Below are 24,674 nucleotides of genomic sequence, written 5' to 3'. Positions count from 1 at the left end.
ACCAAAACAACATAACAATTCCAATTAAAGAATCGCTGCACATGGTTTGTGATAACGTGAGCATAATAATAGTACTAATGGATCATTGAGGTTAACTTGATCTTAAAAAAAAAAAAGGTTACTGTCTCATTTATATTGTGCACCCAGGCTGTCTATAACATCCCCAAGAATTAAATTGACCTAACAGTTTACATAACATTCCAGTATTTACAAGTTCATTTTTTCATATAAGCTTTCATACATATTATCAAAAAGAAGCAGCAGCAGTTTTCAAACATGAACTGTAGCAACATTTATAAACAATGCAAGTAAGAAGGTAAACCATCGCAGTTTATCTTCTTGAGTAATAACTACAAATCAATGACTAAACACATACACCATACAAACAACTGGATTTCGTTAAGATGGTTATTGTGGTACATGAGAACTTCTACACTTTGAAATAAGAATGTTGATCCCACCAAAAGCATCTTTGAATCGTCACTTAAGTAATTCTACCTAGATTAGATGGCTCTAGGGTAGGCTGATGTAGTAATTTTTCTGGACAGAGCATGTGTTCCAATGGAGAGTGTAACCCTATCCAAATTACAAAATATACATGTGAAGTGATGAAAATGGCACCATCCCAATTCTTAGGAGCCATGAAAATAAAACAGCTCCATCGTTGCTTAGGGAGGATGCTGAGATTCTAATTTCTTTAATATGATGCTGATAACACCCCAATTGAACCCTCGGTATTGAAGCCAGCGAATTATCCTTGATTTCCTTTTCTCTTTTGGCACATCCTGACCTCGGAGCCACTGCTTTGAGGCCTGGATAAATAAATGATCCACAGAAGTCTTTGACAACCCAAGACTTGACTCATGATCACTGGATTCACCTTTCTCAAAAACCAGTTTTACTGCATTCTCTGCATCAACTTCACTTACTCCTTTTCTCAAGAGTGCCTGATCCAACAACAATGCTCACATAAAGAAATATATTTCCCCTAAGAATAACATAAAGAAAATGAAAGCAATAAGTCCCATTCTTTACCTTTACAGATTTTCATGCAATCTATCCTCAAATTTTTTACTTTTAGATACCACACACAAATATCACATTATTTTAGAAGGTTACAAAATTAAGACCATATTCCAACTTAAGTTGACGATAAGAAAACAAAATATTTTGGGGTAAATCATTTGGAACAAAATAATAATGGATAACAAAATAGTTGTCTCCCCTAAGGTTTTATTAAAAGAAAATACACAAAAGTAATATCTGAACTCAAAGAAGAAGCAGCAGCTGACAAGAAACAGCTACCAAATAACATTGAAAAGAGAAAGAAGGCCCATGGCTAGAGAGGCAGCTGAGCTCTCAGAGATTTATATAATAACATGTTGTGATATTTGGTAGGATACAATAGTTTTTCTTTTTTTAAAGTGTTTGGTAGGATAAACAGGAGAGCTTACCTGCTTGATACGCCTTGGTCCCCAACTTGAACTAGACCATCTAGACCGAGAAAATGTTTCCGCATACAAGCTATCATTTATAAACCCTCTACAATAAACAAAAAGGGTCAAACTTGCAAACAGAATCTATACGGATGAGTGAAAATATTAGAATACAATGATATTCATAGTAAAAAAAAAAAAGTGCTAGAAATAGTAATACATGCTTGAAAAATAAGAAATGGATTGTATACACTTGAAAGCCTTTATTTATTTATTTATTTTAAATTGGTAAGTTTACACACACACACACCCCAATGGGATTTGAACCCACAACCTTACCCTCCACCTTTTCTCATGGGGGAGGAGGTGCTATCTGAGCTAGAACTCATTGGCAAGAATACCTTTGAAAGCTTACTGAACAAGTTCAAATTGACAAAGGTTGTAATAGAAAATCAGTTAAAACTACAGATCTGATAGAAAGTGCCTGGAGTCCTTCAAAAAGATAACTCAGATCCACAGGAAAGAAGAGACAGGGGAAAAAAAACCCACTTTCAAAATTTTGACCTCTAGGCATCAGGTAACAAGAATACAACATCCTACAATAATCAAAAATAGAAATCATGCAACTGAAGCTGTAATCTAAATTTATAAGCTACAGTCCATTGTTAGCAGCATCTGACTTATAAGAAAAAAGAGTGATAGCTTCAAAAATGGGAATCCCAAAATTAAACATTAACTTGAAGATTTGATAATGCTATTTCTAGTTCTTTTTTAGTCCATAATTCTATTGTTGATGCGAATGGAAGTTGATAAGACTTAAGAGACACAAGAAGAGAAAATATTCTTGCCCAGTTGCAATATAAAGAAGAACAAATAATCAAGAAAGTTGTGGACCCAATCAAGTCAGTGACCATTTTAAAAAGTTGCCAATGAACAGCTTAAGCATAATGGATCATAACTAATTACTTTTGTACCTTCTCTGGAAATCATCTATCACTGACTCCACGGTATCAGGTGAAAATCCCTTGCCATGCAGTTTCTTCCTCATTTCAACAGCTGTGAATGCTCTGCAAAGAAAGAAAACAAACTCAAAAAAACAGATTGCCCTTATCTTCTTCTGCTTGCAGAAGCAGACACACATGCTTGATATGTCCTGAAGCTATGATTTTGCAGAAAGTAATATTCTAACCTTGTTGCAAGTAATTCAACTGCCAATTTTTCTGCATCTTGCTTAGTTTCAAAAGCACATGATACATCCTGCTTGGAATCCTTCCTTTGATGGATACTGGAGTTTTCAATAACCTCCTCAGTCTCTTCCATGAATTCATAGTCTACAAATGCCACATCATGAAGAATTTCTTTTTCCAGCTATAGAAATGCCTTATGTCTGATGCATATTGCTAGAATTTTGCATACATATTGAGCACAGTTAACAACACGAGAACAACATGCTAAAGTTACATCAAACAGCAATGCAACATCTGTAGATTAATCTATATCCATTTTCTTTGTACATAACAAAAAAATATACAAAGGGAACACATGGTTTTAAGAATGTCATTCTTCATGCTTATCTAACCATCTGCATGGCCACTTTATTTTCAACTTAAAACATATAATATATTGTCTCCCCACTTGTGAATAGAATGAATGAATCTCATAGCTCAGACCTCATACTTAAAGCTCATGCATTAAGTAACCACGAAGTTTCAAGATCACCACCACCAACAGATTAAAATGCTATAAAACATAACATTGCTCACAAACATTGCACCATCAAAACATTACTCATAGTTTACCAATCATTCAATGTAGAAACTAATCTCAATTTTCTTTCACCACTTTGAATAAACTAAAAATACATTACATACCTCCTTCAAAATCATCCAACAACACATTATCCTTGAACATATGATTGTGATTTCGAGATTTATCCTCATCAAAAACTATACTTCTCTGCATTGTATCGGAACGGTTACTGGGTTTCTTAGAACCCTTTATTGGCAGAGGACTTTCAGGTTTGTTAACCTTAGAAGATTTCTTAGGAATGTACCTAACTGGAACCGATGAACTATAGTCCCTACTCTGCAAACAAGTGATTGCCGTGGCATTGTTCTTCTTCACCCTATAAATGAAAAGAAAATTACTATTGGAAACTACCACAAGATTACATGTCCACAAATTTTCAACTTTCAGTGAAATAATTCTGTAAATTATTAATCTTTTGTTTGGCTGCTGAGAAATTGTAGGAAAAGAAAATAAAAATTGAAGCATTAGACTTGAGAGATTTCATTGATTGGGAAGCGAGTTTTAATTTTTTTTTTTTTAATAAAAAAAAAAACCATATTCTGAACTAAGAGAATAATACCCAATTCCAGAAAATCCAAAAAGAATATATGTATATGATTTAATTTCCATTTCCTTCTTTTTCTAGGCAGCCAAACAGAGGGTACAAAAGTTATGAAGCAGAATTCAGAGAAATTTCTCACCAGGGAATAAAGAAGACTCGATATTGAAGTTGGGATGAGATTCTGGAGCTGAGATTTCCCGCCAAAGCCGCCATTTTTTGAGTTTTTAGAGACAAATCATAAACCCTAATTTGGGATGGGTCAGGGTTTTGTAAATTTGTTTTCAGGGGCGCCTTTTACAATGTTCTAGTAGGAGCGTGAATATTCGGTTTCTGTAATTTTCTGGGCCGTGATGAATAAGTTTTGGGCCCACTCATGTACTCAGGGCTCAGGCCCAAATAATTGTTTGCTATTGTTTGTGATTTGATTTTGAGAAGGAAATAGAGCCTAAATTAATGTTACAGAAATGAAGGATTAATTGTTTATGTATATCCCGTTGTTAACAACGATTTTTTCTTAGATAAGGTTAGAATATAATTTTTATTTTTATAAATAAAAAAAATTTTATTATGATTTTTTTAATATTTTATATTTGTATTATTTTTTTTTTCGTGGGTAGAGAAAGAAATTTAATTTTTTTTTTTAATAAAAAAAAAAAAAACCATATTCTGAACTAAGAGAATAATACCCAATTCCAGAAAATCCAAAAAGGTTATATGTATATGATTTAATTTCCATTTCCTTCTTTTTCTAGGCAGCCAAACAGAGGGTACAAAAGTTATGAAGCAGAATTCAGAGAAATTTCTCACCAGGGAATGAAGAAGACTCGATATTGAAGTTGGGATGAGATTCTGGAGCTGAGATTTCCCGCCAAAGCCGCCATTTTTTGAGTTTTTAGAGACAAGTCATAAACCCTAATTTGGGATGGGTCAGGGTTTTGTAAATTTGTTTTCAGGGGCGCGTGTTTGACAATGTTCTAGTAGGAGCGTGAATATTCGGTTTCTGTAATTTTCTGGGCCGTAATGAATAAGTTCTGGGCCCACTCATGTACTCAGGGCTCAGGCCCAAATAATTGTTTGCTATTGTGTGTGTTTTGATTTTAAGAAAGAAATAGAGCCTAAATTAATGCTCTGTGGGAAATGAAGGATTAGTGGTTTATTTATATCCAATTGTTAATAACTATTTTTTCTTAGATTAGATTAAAATATAATTTTTATCTTGTATAAAGAAAAAAAAATTTATTATGAATTTTTTTAATATTTAATATTTGTATTATTATTATTATTATTGTGGGTAGAGAAAGAAATGCATTAACAAAAATTAGCGAACAACACAAAGTTGAGGACAACATTTGAAAAATAATAGATTATTCAAGTCTGAATAAAAAAAAAAAATCCAAGTATCTAACAAGTCCATAGGTTGACTATTATACAACAAAGAAAAACTGGATTGATTGGCACCTATTCTAACTAACCCATCAGCACATCTATTAGCTTCATGAAAGCAATGAATATGTTGAAGCAAAAAAGTTAATGAGCCGTTGATAATTAATTAGCACTTTCTTTCACCTTAGCTCAACCCAATTGTTGGACGACTATGAGCCATATGTGGAGAGGTGGCTCATGTGTGGAGACAATGCAATTATACCTAATCTTGGAATGGGCGGTTTTGGGAAAAAAAGGGAAAAAGAATATGGACTTTTATGTATAGTATTTGTTAAATATTCTATAGTGTTGTGTTAATGGGCACCGTAAGGTGCTCGTTACCGCACCATTTTATGTTAGAATTTTTGTCAGTCATTCAGTTTTATGTAAGTATTTTGTTAACTTTATTGGTTTTAGGATCAACTGTATATAATTTTTCCTATATATTTAATTTTTTTATTAAATAAGACTCACATTATTTTAACCTTAACAAGTACCTTACGGTGCTTATTAACATTTGCCTATTCTATATTATACTAAGGAAAATTTTCATGGCGAGGACTACTATTCCAAAAATGATAGGGGCTAATAATAAGTAAGTTATATATGATCCAGCCACAGGAAGTGAAAGTGATTCATGAGTCCAAACTGGAATATTTGAAGGGTGAAAATTTATTACAAGGACCATACTACACACAATGAGTAACATGGAATGGAGATTTCGAAGGTAGGCGTACATCCATACGTTGTTTGGTTCAATAGTGAAAACATACATTGGTGGATCTTGACTCTTGATTATGCTTTGGGATCTCCTTTGCAAATTCCCGTACTTAAAAAAGAGCGCTTGCATAAGTGTTTGCATAATAGAAATAGTATCGCATTTTAGTTATAGTTTCAAAATTTATCATCAAGCCATGCAAAGTTGTGTAAAAATATAGGTTGTTATAGGAACCCTGTAAATTTATACTGACATTATTTATTTTGCATTTAATTTTTATTCTTTTTTTTACGTATCCTAAAGATGAAAAAAGACAATGAATTGTGGTTGTTGTGTGCGAAAAAATAGAAAAAATTAAATAAAATCAAGGAAAAACAAATGATATTTTAAGAAAGTGTAGTGCAAAATAAATAATCTAATGTAAGATGTTTTGAAAAGTGAGTATGTAAAATAAACAGAAATCTTTACACAAATTGATACGAATGCTCTAATACGATCCCGCGAGAGATAATGACGGACCATGGATCAGCCCTAACTAGTAAAGGCAATATTTGTATATGCCCCTTTTTTTCAGATATGGAGTTGGGAGTTGGGACGGATTCCTCCTTATCATGCTAGCCAGATAAAAGGGATAAACTAACGATAGAGACGGACTTGCACAAGTTTATATATTTATTTACATGCAATCTTCCAAAATCATTAAATTGATCCTATGGTTCTGTCTTTATAATTATATTTTTTCATTGAAGCTTTCAAATATGAAATATAGTAAGAAAAATTCAAATATACTAAATTTATATTATAATTTTTCTTCTTAGTTAACTATAAATCAACACGTTAATATGGTCATTTTTATATTACCAAAAAAGAAAAAATGTTCATCCTGCCAAAAATATATTGTCACTAAAGTAGTTGATCAAAATACACTTTTAAGCTTTCAAATTTAGGGTTTTCTTCTTTTTGGCCCTTTACGATTTAAATTTTTCATTTTGGCTCATGGTATTTGATTTTATTTTTATGTTGGTCTTATTTTTTATTTCTGTTATTATTTTGACTATCCATAATATATTTTTCTTCCTACAATGATGAAATTTCAGTAGCATTTAAGAACTAGTATTTCATAAAATGGTTAAACATAAAAGACATTTAACAATTATTCTAATTTGTTAAGGTGGTAAATAATAATTAGAGCAATATCATTTTTACATAGTTTCACCATTTTTATTACACACCAATCATAACATCATCTCAACCATTGTGAAAAAATTTGTGTCACCAAAGTTATTGATAATAGAGATTAATCTGCTATTTAATTCAAATTTTGATAACAATAAGGACAAAATTTAGTTACAAAATTGGTTGTAACCTAAAATTATAACTTTCTTTAAAAAAAAAAAATTAATATTACTATATATTTTGAAAATCTAACAATTGGTTTGTTAAAATTATAACTTTCTTTAAAAAAAAAAAATTAATATTACTATATATTTTGAAAATCTAACAATTGGTTTGAATGTTTTTTACACTCTTAACATACATGTTAAATTTCGTATCAATTAAATATTATTTACTACATGATCTATAAGCTTATATTTTATGTATAATTTTAAACTATAAAAACTTGCAATTTAAACAATTTATTGATAATATAGCTATTGATTTTTAATGTTTTAGAAATTTTGCAAGTATGGAAGATATAAAAAGAAATTGTAATCTAATGGTAGATTTGTCAAAATTCACTTCTAATAAAAAGATATTAAGTAAAGTTGTAGCTTAAAATTAGTTATAACCAATTTTATAGCTAAATTTTATCCTAACAATAGGATGGGTACTAACAAATTATACAACAATTTAGTTCTTGGATCCATTATTAATCTATAAAGAGATTCATAGGTGAGCCTAAAACTTGAGACCAAGAAGGAACAGCCTATTTTAAAGGAGGAAGGAACCACTTAGTTATGATGGTCACTATTGTTTTTCTATTAATAAACTTTTTTAACTGCTACAGAAACTCTGTACTATTTTAAAAATGCAACTTTTGGGATAGAGCCAGTTTGGAATTCTGGTTTGACTTGTTCAACTATTTCCTAAATTCCAATCTACTAACTCCAATTTATGAGCCAAAATAATTGTTAAAATAGGTAACATTCTGCAAGAAAGTAAAATGCCCAAAAGTTCAAGTTAAACTCAGTATTTACCATTTTCTGGTGCCAAAAAAAAAAAATGACTACATTCAAATCTCATGTCAATAAAACTTGATCTAAAGTTTCACAGTTTGTGGTAACTAAATGTAAGAAATGCAAAAACGATGAATATCAATGTAGTGGACAATGAAGGCTCTAATAATGTTACATTGAAATATTAACCATGTATAACATAATAAATAATGTTGTGAATCACTGGACACAACTGGTCTCACACTCTTATTCAGTTCTCCAAGCATATAAAAAATGGCAAAAAGTTGTTTTGGATGAAGGGCTTGCAGGTGCTGAGGCTACTGAGTCGATTATGCTGTCACTATCATTTCCATTGCTGCTGTTACTACCATTAGGATCACCATCTGCTTCACATTCTAGTGTGCCATTAGGATCACTAGTTGCCTCACATTCTAGTGTGCCTGGCTTGAATATGAACAAGCCAGGGCCTGACCCGTGGATAGTATGCAACCAATCATGCACATCCCATAAAAGTTGTACTGGCAAATTGTTCAGCATCACGGTCTCATTACCTCTAAATCTCCAATTCAAGTTCATAATGCGAATCATCATTTCCCCGTCGATGATAATCGACATTTCGGGATCACCAGGCCCAGATAGAGAAGTGTCAATGACAATGTCATGTTCTCTTTTACCATCAACTAACATGGATCTAGTACAAAAAAATCTTTTTCCATACACAATCTCTTTCTTGTACAACAAGATAGCGTCTTCTAAGGTTGGTCTGGACCTGGTTCTTTTATAAGCCTCTTTCTTTAAATCCCCTAGCAATAACACCACCTCTTGACCACAAACCATGGCAACATAGTAACTAGACCAGGGATCTGGGTTGCCGGAAAATTTTGTCTGTCTAAAATCCCAGAAAATATCCACTCGTTTCCTGTCTAATTCAAAAGATTTGAGACCTTTTCTACCCCAAAACTGCCAAGTCCGCAAATCAATTTTGCAAGTATATTGATCTTGATTAGGAGGAGTTTCCACCGTGATGCTAAGGGAATGGTGGATCAGGTTCTTGCACCATGTCACTGTTACATTCCGCCACAATTCTGCTATAATGGTTTGGTAAACAAAGGTGACAGAGGCCTGAGGGGCTGCTTTATTCGTTGCCTGATGCTCATGTACTTTCTCCTTGGCTGGTGGTTGATGCGGGACTGGTTTTGGATTGGGAAAAGGTGCAGCACCCAGAATATAATTCGACATTTTAAAGAACTTTTACTAGGACAAGATTGGATTGAACCTGCAAATGTGATGTTGATAGAGGATTGTCATTTGAAGCTCTTTGATCCCTGGTCACCAAATCCATATAAACTTCAATGCTTCCAAGAATGATAGAACTGCATAACAATATAGAATATATCTTCTTCAACCTTCACTTTGTTTGGAATATCAGCATGATAAGATATTGTCTATTTGAAGCAAAGACATTAGGTCAAAGATATGGGATGAATCAAAATTTCATTGCTATTATTATCAAAGCCAAGAAAATCATTGAAGATGTTTGAATGCCTAAATTATGTTTATAGAAGGAAACTGCTGTACCAAATTTGCAGGCACCGAGTTGAATGGGGAGGGAGGCTCAAACTAGAGGTCAAAGAACTGCCAAAATGTTATGTTAGGAAATGGTGAAACTGTGGGAGGTTTTGGAAAAACTGACATGAAAAGGTTAGTTTGAGGAATGAAATCTACGCTGAGGCTGTCCTCGAAGTGTAAAAGCATAAATATTTTTCCTATTAATAGATTAATATCTCTCCGATTTTAAAATGATGCCATGAAGGTAGGGTGGCTAACCAAGGGAAAAGGATCAAAAGTTCATTTAAAATTTTATTTTTTGTATCTAGAGTGTATTGTATTATTTCTATATATTAAGAAGGTTTAAAAAGTTAGTTATGGTTTTAGAAAATGTCAAAATTACTTCTAATTTAATTAGATAATCCTTATTCTTAAAAAATAAAAAATAGGTTAAAATTGTAATTTAACAAAATTCAAAAGAAAAAAAAAATCTACCAAACACACTTTTTTCCTAAAAATTAACACACTCTTTATTTAAATATAAATATGAGAGTTGCTACGTCCATAATATTTTCACAACAAATTATAAGTGGTTAGTTGTTATTAGTTCTAATTTGAACCTATCATTGAAATTATTTTTCTGAGAAATGATATGTCCACAACATTTTCACAACATTTTTACAACAAATTTTAAGTAACAAGTTGTTACTAGTTGTTATTATTGGAGCAAAAAAATAATCTTAGTATTATGTTCAAATTTGAACCAATAACAACTAACCACCTGTGATTTGTTATGAAAATGTTGTAAAAATATTGTAGACGTAGCATCTCTCTATTTTTCTACCCCACCAATAACAATCCGTAACAACCTATTACATAGGATTTGTTGTGAAAACGTTGTAAAAAAGTTGTGAACATAGCATTTCCCTTTAAGTATATCTTATGCATATTTAATACATTTTTTTTCTTTTAAAAACTAGCACACACTAAACTTAGCAGTTTGCTCAATTTCAAATCTTAAATTTTAGTTTCTTAAAAATTCATTTCTGTGTAAACTCGCTAACAATAGATAAATTCAAATTGAAAAATTATATTAAACTCAAAATTTAAATAAAAAAAAGCCTCATCACACGTGTAATGAGGCTAGTGTTGTTTAAAATTTTATAAAACGTGGCATTTGATACAACTTTAGATTTCCTAATATTTTATCTGAACAATGAAATAAATTAATTTCAAATGTCGAGAATCATTTTTCCTAATTTAGGTGCTCCTATACCACCTTGTCCATTTTCTTCGAACTAATCAATCAATCTATATTTATATCTGTATATATCTAAAAGCTGAAGCGTAGCATTTATTACTACTACGCTCCTATTAAGTTACATCAGTGACTATGTCATTATCATTATTTTTCTAATTTTTCCTATAATTTTTTTAACATCTACGTATTTAAAGTGAATAAAAAACTCTATTATTTAACAATCAAAATATCACCTCTTTCTAATTTTTAACTATTATTCTTATATTAATTTTCCAACTTATTGTTACACTTTCTCTATCTTTTCTCCACACTACTCTCTACTTTAATGTCACTCTTTTTCCATCTTTTTATCTTCTTTTATTCTGGTTCTTATTATTCTCATCCTCATAAGATAAAATTCTTATTATCTCTTTCATTCTATATATAGTTTTAATACGCAAAAAAAAAAAAAAAAAAAAAAAAAAAAAAAAAAAAAAAAACAAAACAAAACAAAACAAAAAAACAAAAACAAAAAAAAAAAAAAAAAAAAAGGCTCTCTCTCTCTCTCTCTCTATTTTTTTTTTTTTTGTGGATTTTTTTTTTTCTTGCATCTCCACTTTATGTTGATAAATTTTTGTGTCCTTTAGAAGTCTACTTTTGGTTGATGCAATTTAGTTTTGTATTTTTAAGTTGTTGTCTTTTTTCTTTTCTTTAATTGTTAGATGTTATCCTATAATCCTATCGAATTATGAAATAGTATATAAGAATATAATCTCTATATATTAAGAGGATTAAGAAAGTTAGTTATGACTTCAACAAATGTCAAAAATACCTCTAATCTAATTAGATAATCCTTATTTCTAAAAAATAATTGTGGGTACCATAGGAGTGCTTCACACGTCCTAGGCTTGCTAGGCGTGCTTGGCATTCACCTAGGCGTGCTTGGCAACCACCTAGGCCGTCCTTGGATGGCCTTGCAACGCCCTCGGCATGCTTTGCATTCACCTCGGACGGTGTCCTAGGAGTCCACATCGAAGGAAAACCCCCCCACTTGTTGCCTTATAAGTTTTGAAGCGAAGGAAGTAGTGTACCATTAGTTTAGTTATTCGAAGTAGTGTACCATTTTATTTATTTATTTTATTTGTACCATTCTAATCATTGTCACTTTTTATTTTTATCACTTTTTATTTTTTGTTGTATGAACCATAGTGATAAAAATAAAAAGTGACAATGATTTCAAAGTGTCTTTGGTTAAAATAAAAAATAAAAAAATAAGGATACAGAAGTCCAACTAAAGACAATTAAATTTTGATAAAAGAATGTGTTTTTAGGCCATTTTTCTTTATTTAATTGCATTCTCTTTATGCTGATTCTTACACATGATTTCTTTAATTTCATTGAGAAAATGAATTGGGTGTTTGAGATTAGGGTCTCCATATTTAGTTGTGAGAATAGAGTGGTTACTTAAATTTATGTAATTTTAGGATATAAAAATATTTTATTCCTTAAATTATAATTTATAGATTTCAAAATCATTTAATCATTTAAAAAATAAAGTTTACTTTTAACAATAAATATTATAATATGTTTTGGTCTTATAGTGTTATACAATTTAAAATATATATATATATATATATATGAATTAAGAAAACCAAGTTTCAAAGCATTCAACAATATTGTAACAATCATAAACATTATATAACAAAATAAGTGTTATATATAAGTATTAATATACATAAAAATGATTTCAAATGAAGTTGTAAAGTATTCACGCACTACGTTAGGCATCATCTAGTTTTAGTAGATAAGAAATTTCATCAAAATGCCAGGAAAAAGAGTGTTTGATGAAAACTAACAAAAATCCAAGCATGGTTGAGATGGTTTTATGCTCCTTTGGACATATGAATTCCTTTCGGGGAATTGAGTTTATCTTTCATTTTAATCCAGCCATGAAATCAAAATTTTCAAGCTAAATAATTAGTAGTAAATTAACTGAAGTAGTTGTGAGCTCCATTTCATTCCCAATGTGTCTGTTGTAGAATTTTTCCCTAAAAGAAACTAAATAAAATGGAACCTATACGAACAGTTTTTCCACTATAAATAAAGTTTTTCAGTATTATAGGTTGAACAATACATATTCTTAAGTTTACATAATAGATATGGTATCAAAAGCTGCTTCAGATACAACAAGAACACAAGTATTACAACCAGAAAATATAATGCTAATTTGATTTGAATTACATAAATATATTCCCAGAATATTTATCAGAAAAAGAGAAAGAGGCTCCACCATAATCACCGCCAAAACATCATCAGAATCCTCATAGAAGAAGTAAGCAATTTGGAACTTGAACACTAATAGTAGTCACTGTACAAAATTTGAAAGGAAAAGAAATTAGTGGCAATAAAATTCAATGCTGTATACTGTGAAATCCTCAAGGTAGAATTAAAAATTTCCCGCGAGGTGAAGAGCGACTCCTCCTGAATTCAGGCATTGATGTGTTGCTGCCTTCCTTTGGAAAGCGAATTAGCCCATTTGGAACCTTGTTGTCGAGCTTCCCAGCCAATATGGGTTCAACAATTCCTCTGAAAGAAATGGTGAATGCCATTTTAATTAACAATGACCATATGGAGTTACTAATATTTCACATAACTGAAAAAATAGAAAGAGCAATTCAACTTTTTCCCCCCCTTGTACAACCACTCAGTATTTAAGTCCCTTAAGAGAAGTTTTTCATTATACCTTGGTTCAAGGTTTTGGGAGTTCCTTGAGAAGTTCTGTCGAAGCTTTTTCATCTTCAAAGCATGCAGTGGTGACTCAACAAGGCCATGCTCATTTTCTGGCTCAGAGAAGTCACTCTTTTGAGGTGGTTCCTCCATCTTTTCACCAGGAACATCCATGTCAGATAGCAATGTTGTCACCACATCAGACTTCTGATTCCTAGCAGGCATTTGATGAGTCCTTGCCTTGGCCTTGCTGTCAATTTTGCTTTTCCTAATGCCACCTTGCCTGACATTAAGAGCTTGCTTAAACTGCTCCTCTTCATGTTCTGGGTAAACTTTCCTGGTGCTTACCCTCTGGAGGCTACAGAATGCATCATAAATGTTATCCTGCTTGGATGGTTCATGTGAACCAATATGTGCTCTTGAATTGCTATCTGTGGAAGGGATCATTGACGTTGCTGCAACAGATTTATTAACCGAAACTCTAGCCGGGAATGGTACTTTTGCAATGGGTTGGTTGTCAAGTGTATCAGATTTGATCCTGCTCCTAAAGACAGATCCTCTATCGGTGGACAATGATCTCCTAATAGGAGGGGATGGTGACCTTGGCTTTCCAGAGCTTGCTAATCTTTCATCTGCGGGGAAAGGTACCTTTGGCGTAATCTCCTTGTCAGCAAATGCAGAGGGAAACCTTGACCTTCTCTGCTTACCAGAAGAGCAACTCCTAGCCTGAATAAAGTTCATCACAAGATTTATATTAGCCATTTCTGTTTATTCCTAACTTGTCAAGAATTTCTTTATATAAATTTCAAGTAGTATATATATCACAAAACAACCATTCTAATTTATTCAATGAAACAAATTCCTGATGGCTATTGACTTACTTCAAAGCTTTTAGTATCATCAATGGGTCGCTGACTAGTTTCAGGCTTCAGGCCAGCACTAGTACCACATCTTGGCATTCTGTAGGGTGAAACAGCTCTTGGTCTTTGGGATTCAATAGTGCTTCGAGTATTCCCAGCTTTCATTTGCTCTAGTTCTGTCTCCTTCTTCTCCACTGCCAGTTTAAGGTTTGATATCTATATAGATAGAAAAAAGTTAGAAAGCTTTCATGTAAAATATTCAAAATGTAGAATTGAACAGGAGAATAACTGAAAACTAACCTCCTCTTTAAGGTCTCGGATTTCACCAGTTTCTTTATTAGATCGGGCTGCCCCAAGTTCTATGGAGGCAACTCTTTCAGCAAACTTGAGTGTGCTAATTGTCTCCCCAAGAGCATTAACTTCAGGGTTTATATGTACAAACATCAATGTTTTTGCTTGCCCACCTATTTAAGATGGAAAAATGGTAAGAACAGTGAAAGAGATAAAGACATTTGGAGGGATTTTGGCTTAATACTTTACCTAATGAATCCTGCAATACTTGAGTAAGTTTGCTATTCCTATAAGGAATATGTGAACTCTTTTGTGCAAGAGCAGATATGACATCACCGAGTGCAGATAGTGATCTATTTATATGTTGGGCCTCCTTCAGTCTCTCACCAACAGCCTCGGATTTATCAACTCTCTCACTTCCAGCCAAATCCACTAGGTGGAGGCAACCCTTAAGAATGGAATTAGAAACTAACTCTTTTCCATGGACATGGACAGTCAAAACACTGCAAAAGGATAGCCAGAACCAAAAACCATTAGTTAAAATAATAGGTATTAATAATAACACTCAAAAGAATCCCAAACTTCAATTAACAAAAGCACCTACCTATGGGAACGGCTACTTCGCTCATTTAGAGCTGTAGCACCCACGGCACGATTCTTTTGGCCAATCCTCATCAAGTCAAGAACATCTCGAGTACATGTAACCCGAACCAAACTTGCATCAGGTACATTAAGACCATTCAATTGAGAGTTGTTTCGTATATCTAATGTGCATGGAGTTAAGGTACTGAACCAACAATATAGTTAATAAATTTAGTATATCCTCAATTCAAAATTTTCAAACCCAAATGGGCATAATGTACACAAATGCTTATCATATTATTTAAATAAAGAAAGTAAATCTTGGAAAGGATATCTTCTGTTAGATCCATCACTGACTAATAGATCTCTAACTTGTTCATTGTAAATTTCAATCATTTGGACTCCAACTTCATATTTTATGAATTCTGCCCTTTCCTTTGATATTTGAAACAAGTCACGAAGAGCTCGATAGTTTACACCCCATGTCTCCTCAGATGTCAAATCTGGGCCACTCTATAAAAGAAGATAGAGTAACATTATAATTTAGATCGTATAAAAATAATGCTGAGACAATAGTGACATTGATTATCTTATAGTTTTTCCTTCTACTTTCTCCAATGGCTAGAGAAGGTTCTGAGTTCACAAAACAATTGAGTGCTTTCACTTTTAAAAACACCATGAAAAACGCACCATCCAATTAAAATTTAGAAGGTTATAAATCTAAGAAGGATCCCATAATATTAAATGGCATTATGATGATGATAAAGTATTCAATTATGACACTGGGATGAGCCTTATGCCAAAGTTTTAGGGACAGCCTGATACTCATGATCTTATAGAACATGTATCAGATTCATTGAATTGTGTGAAATATACAAACAAGAATTACAATGTTTGGAATCTTACCATTGTATATGTCTTCCCTGAGCCCGTCTGTCCATATGCAAAGATGCAAACATTATACCCATCTAGAACAGACCTGATCAATGGTTGAGTGTCAACATATATTTGCTCTGCACATGATAGTGATAGTGATCATCAGTAGTTTCCAAAAATATATCGATGTACAGACTAAAAGTGACATATTAGATTCATTGTGTTTTAGCTGATCTTAAAATTCTACTCAGTTCTGCATTTCTGACGTAACATCAATATGTTTTTTTCATACCTCGAGCTGTTTCTGTTGAATATCAATAACTTCTGTATTGTCGGCAGGGAGACAGACATTTGGCTGAACCCCCTCACGTTTCCCACCACAAATGCAAAATTTTGACAAATCACTTGACGCCAAACTAGTTCTTTGATTAAGATATTGTGAAATGGCTTCAATAAATTCATCTTTTGATAGGAAACCAGTATCACCTTTCAATATTNCAAACATTATACCCATCTAGAACAGACCTGATCAATGGTTGAGTGTCAACATATATTTGCTCTGCACATGATAGTGATAGTGATCATCAGTAGTTTCCAAAAATATATCGATGTACAGACTAAAAGTGACATATTAGATTCATTGTGTTTTAGCTGATCTTAAAATTCTACTCAGTTCTGCATTTCTGACGTAACATCAATATGTTTTGCTTATAAAGGAGCTAGGTAACTAGATCCTTATCTCTCAGTCCTCCAAAAAAAAAAAACCCATATAACCATCATCATTTTATTGTTAACATTACTAACAGTAGTTAAAAAGAATAATCTTTGCTTCATGATATCCATTCTGAGTTTTTTACTCTTAAGTTACTTTCAATATCTCCATCTTTGGGTTATTTACCCTTTCTTTACTTTCAATAAAGCTATGCAACAGGTTCAAATAAAAAAATGTTTAAACCAATCCCCCATAACTTGCAATGTAGTTTATGAGCTTCACTGAGAACCCTGCTTTGGATAGGAAAACTACCTTGTGTGACATTAGTGCTAAACACTTTATTGAATGAAAATACCCTCCTTGCATCTTTGCCCTGCTTAAGGGGATTGACAATCATGATATTTCCATTTTCTCCTATGTAGTCCACAGTAGTCTGCCCATTTGATTGCCCAGGTAAGAAAGGCCTCACTCTACAATATACCCTAATGGTTCCTGTAAGTAAGTAAATTTATTAGTTAAGCTTCATATCTAGTAACATATATAAATGATCAAGTTGAAAACTTTAAAGTTTCAGATGAACACCTTTGAGGTCTTGGACTATATTGTAGAGTTGGCGGTTTTCCTCTAAAACATTGTGATAGGATGGGGCCACTTCGCCCCTTAATATGATGCTCTGAGGCAACAAAATTGTTCTTCAAAAACAATCCAAGCTATGGAAAATAGGGGAAAGAAAATTATAGATTAGTTACTGCAGTGAGGAAAATATAAGGATGGTACTCATATTAAAAAATCGGTCTGGAAATACTTTTGGATAGAAGTATTAACAACAGATTCAATGACACTCCAAATACTTAATTACCTGAGTGCCTTGAGAAACTAGCAGTGCTGCGAAATCTGACTACCTTACTGAGCAAAGTATCAATTACCTACAACTTGGTTTTCAATGAAAAGATCTTCAGTTTTAGGTCAAACGAAAAAGATAATTGTAATTTCTCACTATCATAACCTTTTATAAATTCCTTATGGGTAAACTAGATATTCATGCAATCATGTTTTATTGAGATGGAATAAGCTTTTTTTTGCAGCTACCAAATGATATTTGTATGCCATATGCATGAAGATAACAAAAATCTTTGTTGCTAGATTGCTAGTGTTTGCTCTTATATAATGTGTATTAGAGAAAGCTGTGTCTGTAGAAAAACGAAAAACAACCTGCAATGCACAACAAATTGGGAAGGATCTTACCTACCATTGCATTCAAAGGCAAGTCTTCAATCCCATTACTCTCTCTCATGGTAAGCCTGTAGGAGTCCAAGTCCAAAATGATCGAAGAGGAAAGCCAGTGCATTGGCAGTTCTGGATTCTTCAATACAGACCTCATTACAAAGATGAAGAAAATCTAATAGCTGTTCATATTGTGATGACTCGGACTCATCTATTGACTCATCAGCACTTTCACTGCTTAGAATGGAGGCTGGCGATCCCTTTGGAAAGGATGTGATCCTCACAGTGCCTCCATACCTCCAAACCCCACCTCCACCTGCTAGCTTCCACTCGTAGAATCCTTTCAGACACAGAATGCAGTCCAGAACTTTACTTGACGAACCCCCCTGGATATCCAAGTTACTCAATTAAAGACTAGTACAGTACACACACACACACACTTTCTCTCTCTTTCAGGAAAAGACAATCAAATGTAGTAGTCATATATTTGAAATAATAGGTTGTAACATGCATGATTAATAGCAAATGCAGGAATTGAAAGATAAGCCAAACCTTTTCCAAGTCAGATGCTTCAAACGTCAAGAGCTTCATTTCCTTAACAGCCTCTAAGAAATTCCTCATGTTCTCAAAATATTGAATTGCAGATTGTGCTGCTCCCTCTGTAGACTGAACCGCAATGACTGAATTGTCCACCACCTATATAAATTCCAAAACATAAACAAACCCCAATCTCAAAATCAAAAGAGACCAAGAAGTTTAGAATAAACCATGCTTATAGTTTAAAATAAATTCCATATTGAGCAAAACTTAGGTACGATTTTTTAAGTTTCTCAATTAAATTCAACCATACGATTGTATTGGCTAATAAGCCAAAATTATAAAATTTAATTGATGTTACGTGAAGATAGCATCTTTTGTGCTACGTTGATCAATGCAACCACATGGATGAATTTAATTTGAGAACCTAAGGTACAATACCTTAAGAACTATACTAGAAAAAAGAACTTTCCAAAATAATTACAGAATTTTAACAAATTCTAAACTGTTAAGCAGTTTTTCTTACAATAAAACATTTTTGAATTGCACGCATGCATATTAAAATTAACATGAAGGAAAAAATGGTTAGAAAGGAAAACCCATCTTGTACTATTAGTCAAGTTCTTTATTAGTTTCTTATAAGAATTGTATACATGATTGTTTTAGGTTGTAACATGCATGATTAATAGCAAATGCAGGAATTGAAAGATAAGCCAAACCTTTTCCAAGTCAGATGCTTCAAACGTCAAGAGCTTCATTTCCTTAACAGCCTCTAAGAAATTCCTCATGTTCTCAAAATATTGAATTGCAGACTGTGCTGCTCCCTCTGTAGACTGAACCGCAATGACTGAATTGTCCACCACCTATATAAATTCCAAAACAGAAACAAACCCCAATCTCAAAATCAAAAGAGACCAAGAAGTTTAGAATAAACCATGCTTATAGTTTAAAATAAATTCCATATTGAGCAAAACTTAGGTACGATTTCTTAAGTTTCTCAATTAAATTCAACCATGCGATTGTATTGGCTAATAAGCCGCATGGTTAAATTTAATTGATGTTACGTGAAGATAGCATCTTTTGTGCTACATTGATCAATGCAACCACATGGATGAATTTAATTTGAGAACCTAATGTACAATACCTTAAGAACTATACTAGAAAAAAGAACTTTCCAAAATAATTAGAGAATTTTAACAAATTCTAAAATGTTAAGCAGTTTTTCTTACAAGAAAACATTTTGAATTCCATGCATGCATATTAAAATTAACATGAAGGAAAAAATGGTTAGAAAGGAAAACCCATCATGGACTATTAGTCAAGTTCTTTATTAGTTTCTTATAAGAATTGTATACATGATTGTTCAGCACAGTTTTGCTTGTAATGAAACATGGACATGATACAAAGGTAGGAGTATGTATATATATATATATATAACCTTGAGAACAGCACCAGGGTTGACTTTGTTGAGGACATTGCAGAGAATGAGACCATTGCGAAGTGCAAGGCAGAAGTCTTCCTCGGAGGGTTCTTTGGGCAGTGCTGATGATGCGCCATGGTCCATTTGACGTAGCCATTCTGATGCTTGGTACCTCCTTGAAGCTAAAAAAAAACACACACACACACATGTTAGTTAAGGTTGGACTACTGACTGTGTTCTTGACAGTTGAGACATCAGCCACCCCAAGGGAAAAATAATAATAATAATTTTAGGAAAAATTACAATTTACATCAATGATTTGACACTATTATAATAATAAAATAGGAAAAATTACAATTTGCTATATTTTACTCCTAGATTAATTTGGATTAAATTAAACTCGTTAGGTTTCAATTCAAAATACCACTAGCTATAAAAATTGTGGAACTAAATTGTGATTAGGTCAAATCATATGGGGTAACTTATTAATTGTCCAAAAAATAAAAGCAAAATTTGTTAATTTGGACAGAAGTTTAATATTTTAATTTCAATCAAAATGAATCAAATATAATAATTGAAAGCTTATGAATCAAGTCGTGAAAAAGCCAAACTGGAGCAGCTAATGTACCCTAAAATAGTTAATTAAATTATTTTGGGTAAAATATTATTTTTAGTCCCTAAACTTTAATAAAAATTTTATTTTCGTCCCTAAACTTTAAAAAGTTTTTTTTTTCATTCCTAAACTTTGTAAAGAGTTTTTTCAATGGTTTAGAGACAAAAAATAAGGATGAAAGATGAATTTTTTTCAATAGTTTAGAGATGAAAAACAAACTTTTAGTAAAGTTTAAAGATATAAATAAAACATTTTCAATAGTTTAAAAACAAAAAATAAAATTTTCAATAGTTCAGGAATGAAAAACAAACTTTTGGTAAAATTTAGAGACCAAAATAGTATTTTGCCCAATTACCTTTTAAATCTATATTTTATAATGGTTTCAAATTAAATCATAAATTTTAAGTCTATTATAAATTAAATTTTATGGCTTCTTCAAATCTTCAGATCAAACATTGATTTTTATAAATCATATCAATTTAAAACTTGGACTTCCCAGTTTAATTTTTCAATTTTGATAAAGGATATAAATTGTTCTGATTTTGAAAGTCTAAGATTCAATTTGAAATTAACAAAATTATACAGTTTGATTTGTAATAATCTTTCAAGATTTAATTTGCTATAGGATTTAAAATACATTTTGTCCTAAAGAAATATACTAAATATTGTTACAAAATTAATTTGGAAGTTTTTTTCCCTGCCGAGCTATATGATCATTAGAATTTAGAATTCGTTAAAATAGGGAAAATTGGGCTATAGCCTACAGTGTAATTAATCCATCAGTATTCTCTAAGAATAGTAGGTGTCACGGTGAAAGCAGACTAAAATGATGCCAAAATGTATTACTAGTCAGCATGGTGTAGTACATGTGAACATTTTAAATTTTTGTTACAGGTTGGGTAGGGGCAACTGGGCAAGTGCAGCAACCAATTTAAATATGCCAAAAACATTTTTCCCTTTAATTGAAATTGAAACATGTAGGTATGTTTTACAGTTTTAGTCTGCCAATGTGACTCTGGGCACGAATCCATGAAGTACTTTTTCCATCTTTCTTCAGCATAAATTTTCAGAGAAAAAAAGAAGAAGAAAAAGTACTTGTTAATGCATGAAATTCTGTCATCAAGTAGAGCACACAACCATTTTTATCAAAATCTCCATAATTTTTTCAAGTTGGGCACAACAATTTATAAATCATCAATGTGATTGCGTAGTGAAATTTGTGTCTTCCTAACTTTGTTTGGTTAGGCATGTTGGGAGATTAAACGGATGTTTTTAAAATTCAAAATTCTATTTTACAACCACAAATCTTCAAACGCTCATTTAAAAAAAATGAAGTTTTCTAATGGTTGCAAATGCACAGATTAAATTATGTCACCTTTTATCATCTACCTATAAAAATTGAGACACTACCTCTCCTTAGTTGTAATGTTTCCTTCACTGTACCAAAAATATGGTGATCGTAAAGGAGGGCTAATTCTAAATCCATGAAGCCAGCAAGTATGCTACAAATAAAACATTAATGTAAGCCTTCTTTCGGCTAGAAAGAACACCATAAAAAGGGGGGCCTAATATATTTGGACCCACATTTAACTTATTTTTAACCCTTGGATCACCGCATTTTGCGCAACATTATGATGTTCAGCATAATCTTTTATTTTAGCTTTCTCAATGTTTGATGATTATGTGACCACCAAACCAAACCCAACCACACCCACACCCACACCCACACCCACACCCACTTTGATCTCAGCCCAAAAAAGAAAAAGGCAAGTTTAGGTATTTGAAGTTTGACCCCCCCAAAAAAATTACCATCAAAGAAAAATAAAATTACATTTTAAATATTACATCTGAAAGGTGGTTCCAAATTAATCCTAAACTTTTAAACTTGTACGGAGTATCATGTAAAATCCATAATCAAACCTAAAAAGTTCAATGTTTGAATTGATATGATGTTATTAGTTTTGGATTTTATTTGAAAAAAATATAAAATGTTAGGGTTAAAATTGAAAATTTTTGGAATTATATGATTTAATTTGAAACCACAGCTAATTAAACACAGGATTTTAAAAGGTAAGTTACTAAATTTCGAAAAGAAAAAAAAAAGAGGAGGACCAGAAAAAAAAAATATATATATATATATATATCCAAATGCTACAACAACCAATATCTGGAAAAAGAGAATAGATTACTGAATTTATATTCTATTTTATATTTCTCCATGAGCTTACTCTATTGTAGTCATTATATATTAATTATAATTTCCCATAAAGTAGGAGGATTCTAAATTACTCATAGTGGTGGTGGTAGAAATAGTACCTGCTTCTTCAGCTTTTCTGTGTGCTAATTCATGGTCATTAATAATCTCTTCAGTGTATGAAGCCTCATTGTTCGCAATCAAAGCCTTTAATCCTCTTAAGTTCTTGCAAGGAGAGGTTAGCATTGGATTGGTGTAGCTTTCTTGTGGCATATTTGCCTCTCTCTCTCTCTCTCTCTCTCTCTCTCTCTCCCTCTGTCCCTGACAAATATATATTCTTTAAGCCTGCAGGATATATTGTATTAAAAAATGTTTCACTGCAAAACAACCACAGAAAGTTCAGTTAAATACTCCAGAGTCCACACTATCCAAAGCTGAGAATATCTAAGGTAAAAAGTTGGAAACAAAATTTATATTATTATAATATTTTAATAATAATAATTAACATGCACTGAACCTTATGCCTAGGTACAATATAAAGAAATGGACAGCACAAAAATTAAGTAAGAGAGTGATAAATATGAAAGCATGAACCACTACTGCTAAAACCTCCTTAAAACTCTCTAAAACAATCACATTTTGACTTGAGGAAAATGAAAACACAATGGTTTTTTCAAACAAGAAAGAAGAAAACAAGGATAGAAAAGTTTAAGAAAAGACTACCTCTAAAGGGTGTTGATCCAAAGTTCAGGGAAAAGCCAGGAAAACTGAGCAAGAAAATTGAGTTTCAGTAGCAGTGAGAGGTTAAAGTAGAAGAACTAGATCTGATCTGACTCCAGGAAAAAATGGGATTTGAAACAAGTTTCTCGTGAGTTCTGAAGGAGCATTCAAATATACAAGCGGCTTAATAAATGCTCCAATGTGAAGTTGAACAGAGAGAGAGAGAGTTGAGTTTTGTGTGTAAGTAAAGAGAGAGAAATAAAAAGACCCTGAAATTGAAACGTTGGTGGTTTGGCCTAGAACTAGGACCCAAATAAAAGAATTCAAAGCCATGACACAGTGCATTAACGGAGTTATACTTACATCAAGTCGTTACAGCTTCTATACAATTTTTTTTTATTATAAAGAACTTCTATAAATTTATATCGAATGTAGAGAACAGCTAGGAGGAGGACTTTTATCTTTCTTCTCCAAAAAAAAAGGACAACTTTTATCTAATTTTTCTTTTTCTGTTCTAAAATAATTGGTAGAATTTTTTTATTTATTTGATATACTGATAGTTGGAAGTTGAGAAATTTAAATTCTGTATTGTATGTTTCTATTGGAAATACCAAAAAATCTTGATTGATCCATATAATTTTTGGAAAAAAAAAAAAAAATTGTTAAAGGGTCTTCTTTCATAAACTTGCTTTAAGTTTGATTTTTTTTTTCTCAATTATTAACTTGTAACTTTTAAGGTCTCTTATTTTCACTTACAACTATATTTTTACTCGTTTCTTAAAAAAAAAAAAAAACTATATTTTTTCTCATTTCCAACAAATCAAAAATGTAATAAATCAATAAAAAGTTAATTAATACACACTTAGTGCCAAAAGTACCTGCCTAGGTCTTTTCCCTTTTTTTTTCATGGATTTAGTGTTTGTTTGGTACAATATGCTTTTGGTTAAAATAGTAAAATACACTTTACACCTTCTAAATTTAGGGTTGCAATGTGTCATCTAAAACACTATTGCTAATGTGTCCCATT

At 32.1% G+C, this 24,674-nt stretch overlaps 3 protein-coding genes across 4 annotated transcripts; all 3 read right to left on the bottom strand.

Moving 5' to 3' along the window:
• Window positions 1-380: 380 nt before the first annotated feature.
• Window positions 381-4,733, bottom strand: LOC112020800 (uncharacterized). 2 transcript variants are annotated; one of them, XM_065771572.1, is made up of 6 exons: window positions 4,594-4,733; window positions 3,308-3,561; window positions 2,626-2,767; window positions 2,411-2,503; window positions 1,455-1,542; window positions 381-947 (listed from the first exon to the last, which is right to left on the bottom strand). In XM_065771572.1, the coding sequence occupies exons 1-6, from the start codon at window positions 4,665-4,667 to the stop codon at window positions 669-671; spliced, it is 930 nt and encodes a 309-aa protein (XP_065627644.1). In that variant the 5' UTR covers window positions 4,668-4,733; the 3' UTR covers window positions 381-668. The 2 variants fall into 2 exon arrangements, with proteins under 2 accessions (XP_065627644.1, XP_023909125.2); XM_024053357.2 differs by lacking the exon at window positions 4,594-4,733 and adding an exon at window positions 3,926-4,086.
• Window positions 4,734-8,210: 3,477 nt separating this feature from the next.
• LOC136066764 (uncharacterized) lies at window positions 8,211-9,765 on the bottom strand. The gene is made up of 2 exons (XM_065771571.1): window positions 9,682-9,765; window positions 8,211-9,476 (listed from the first exon to the last, which is right to left on the bottom strand). Exon 2 carries the CDS (start codon window positions 9,340-9,342, stop codon window positions 8,350-8,352), a length of 993 nt encoding a protein of 330 aa, XP_065627643.1. The 5' UTR covers window positions 9,343-9,476; window positions 9,682-9,765; the 3' UTR covers window positions 8,211-8,349.
• Window positions 9,766-13,015: 3,250 nt separating this feature from the next.
• Window positions 13,016-23,926, bottom strand: LOC111992149 (kinesin-like protein KIN-14F). Its single transcript, XM_065771614.1, is given in 19 exon segments — window positions 13,016-13,477; window positions 13,635-14,344; window positions 14,500-14,694; window positions 14,779-14,942; window positions 15,019-15,272; window positions 15,374-15,538; window positions 15,686-15,864; window positions 16,258-16,364; window positions 17,252-17,431; window positions 17,522-17,591; window positions 17,623-17,649; window positions 17,799-17,835; window positions 17,837-17,865; window positions 18,189-18,233; window positions 18,235-18,549; window positions 19,420-19,563; window positions 20,139-20,302; window positions 23,050-23,272; window positions 23,651-23,926. Coding segments are annotated over 18 exon segments (3,087 nt in total). The 5' UTR covers window positions 23,201-23,272; window positions 23,651-23,926; the 3' UTR covers window positions 13,016-13,326.
• Between the last annotated feature and the right edge of the window lie 748 nt (window positions 23,927-24,674).

This window comes from Quercus suber, unplaced genomic scaffold (assembly GCF_002906115.3).
Source record: "Quercus suber isolate HL8 unplaced genomic scaffold, Cork oak 2.0 scaffold_46, whole genome shotgun sequence".
Taxonomy (NCBI): domain Eukaryota; kingdom Viridiplantae; phylum Streptophyta; class Magnoliopsida; order Fagales; family Fagaceae; genus Quercus; species Quercus suber.
The sequence above is the reverse complement of the archived record's forward strand: the minus strand, read 5'-3'. Positions and strand labels throughout refer to the sequence as shown.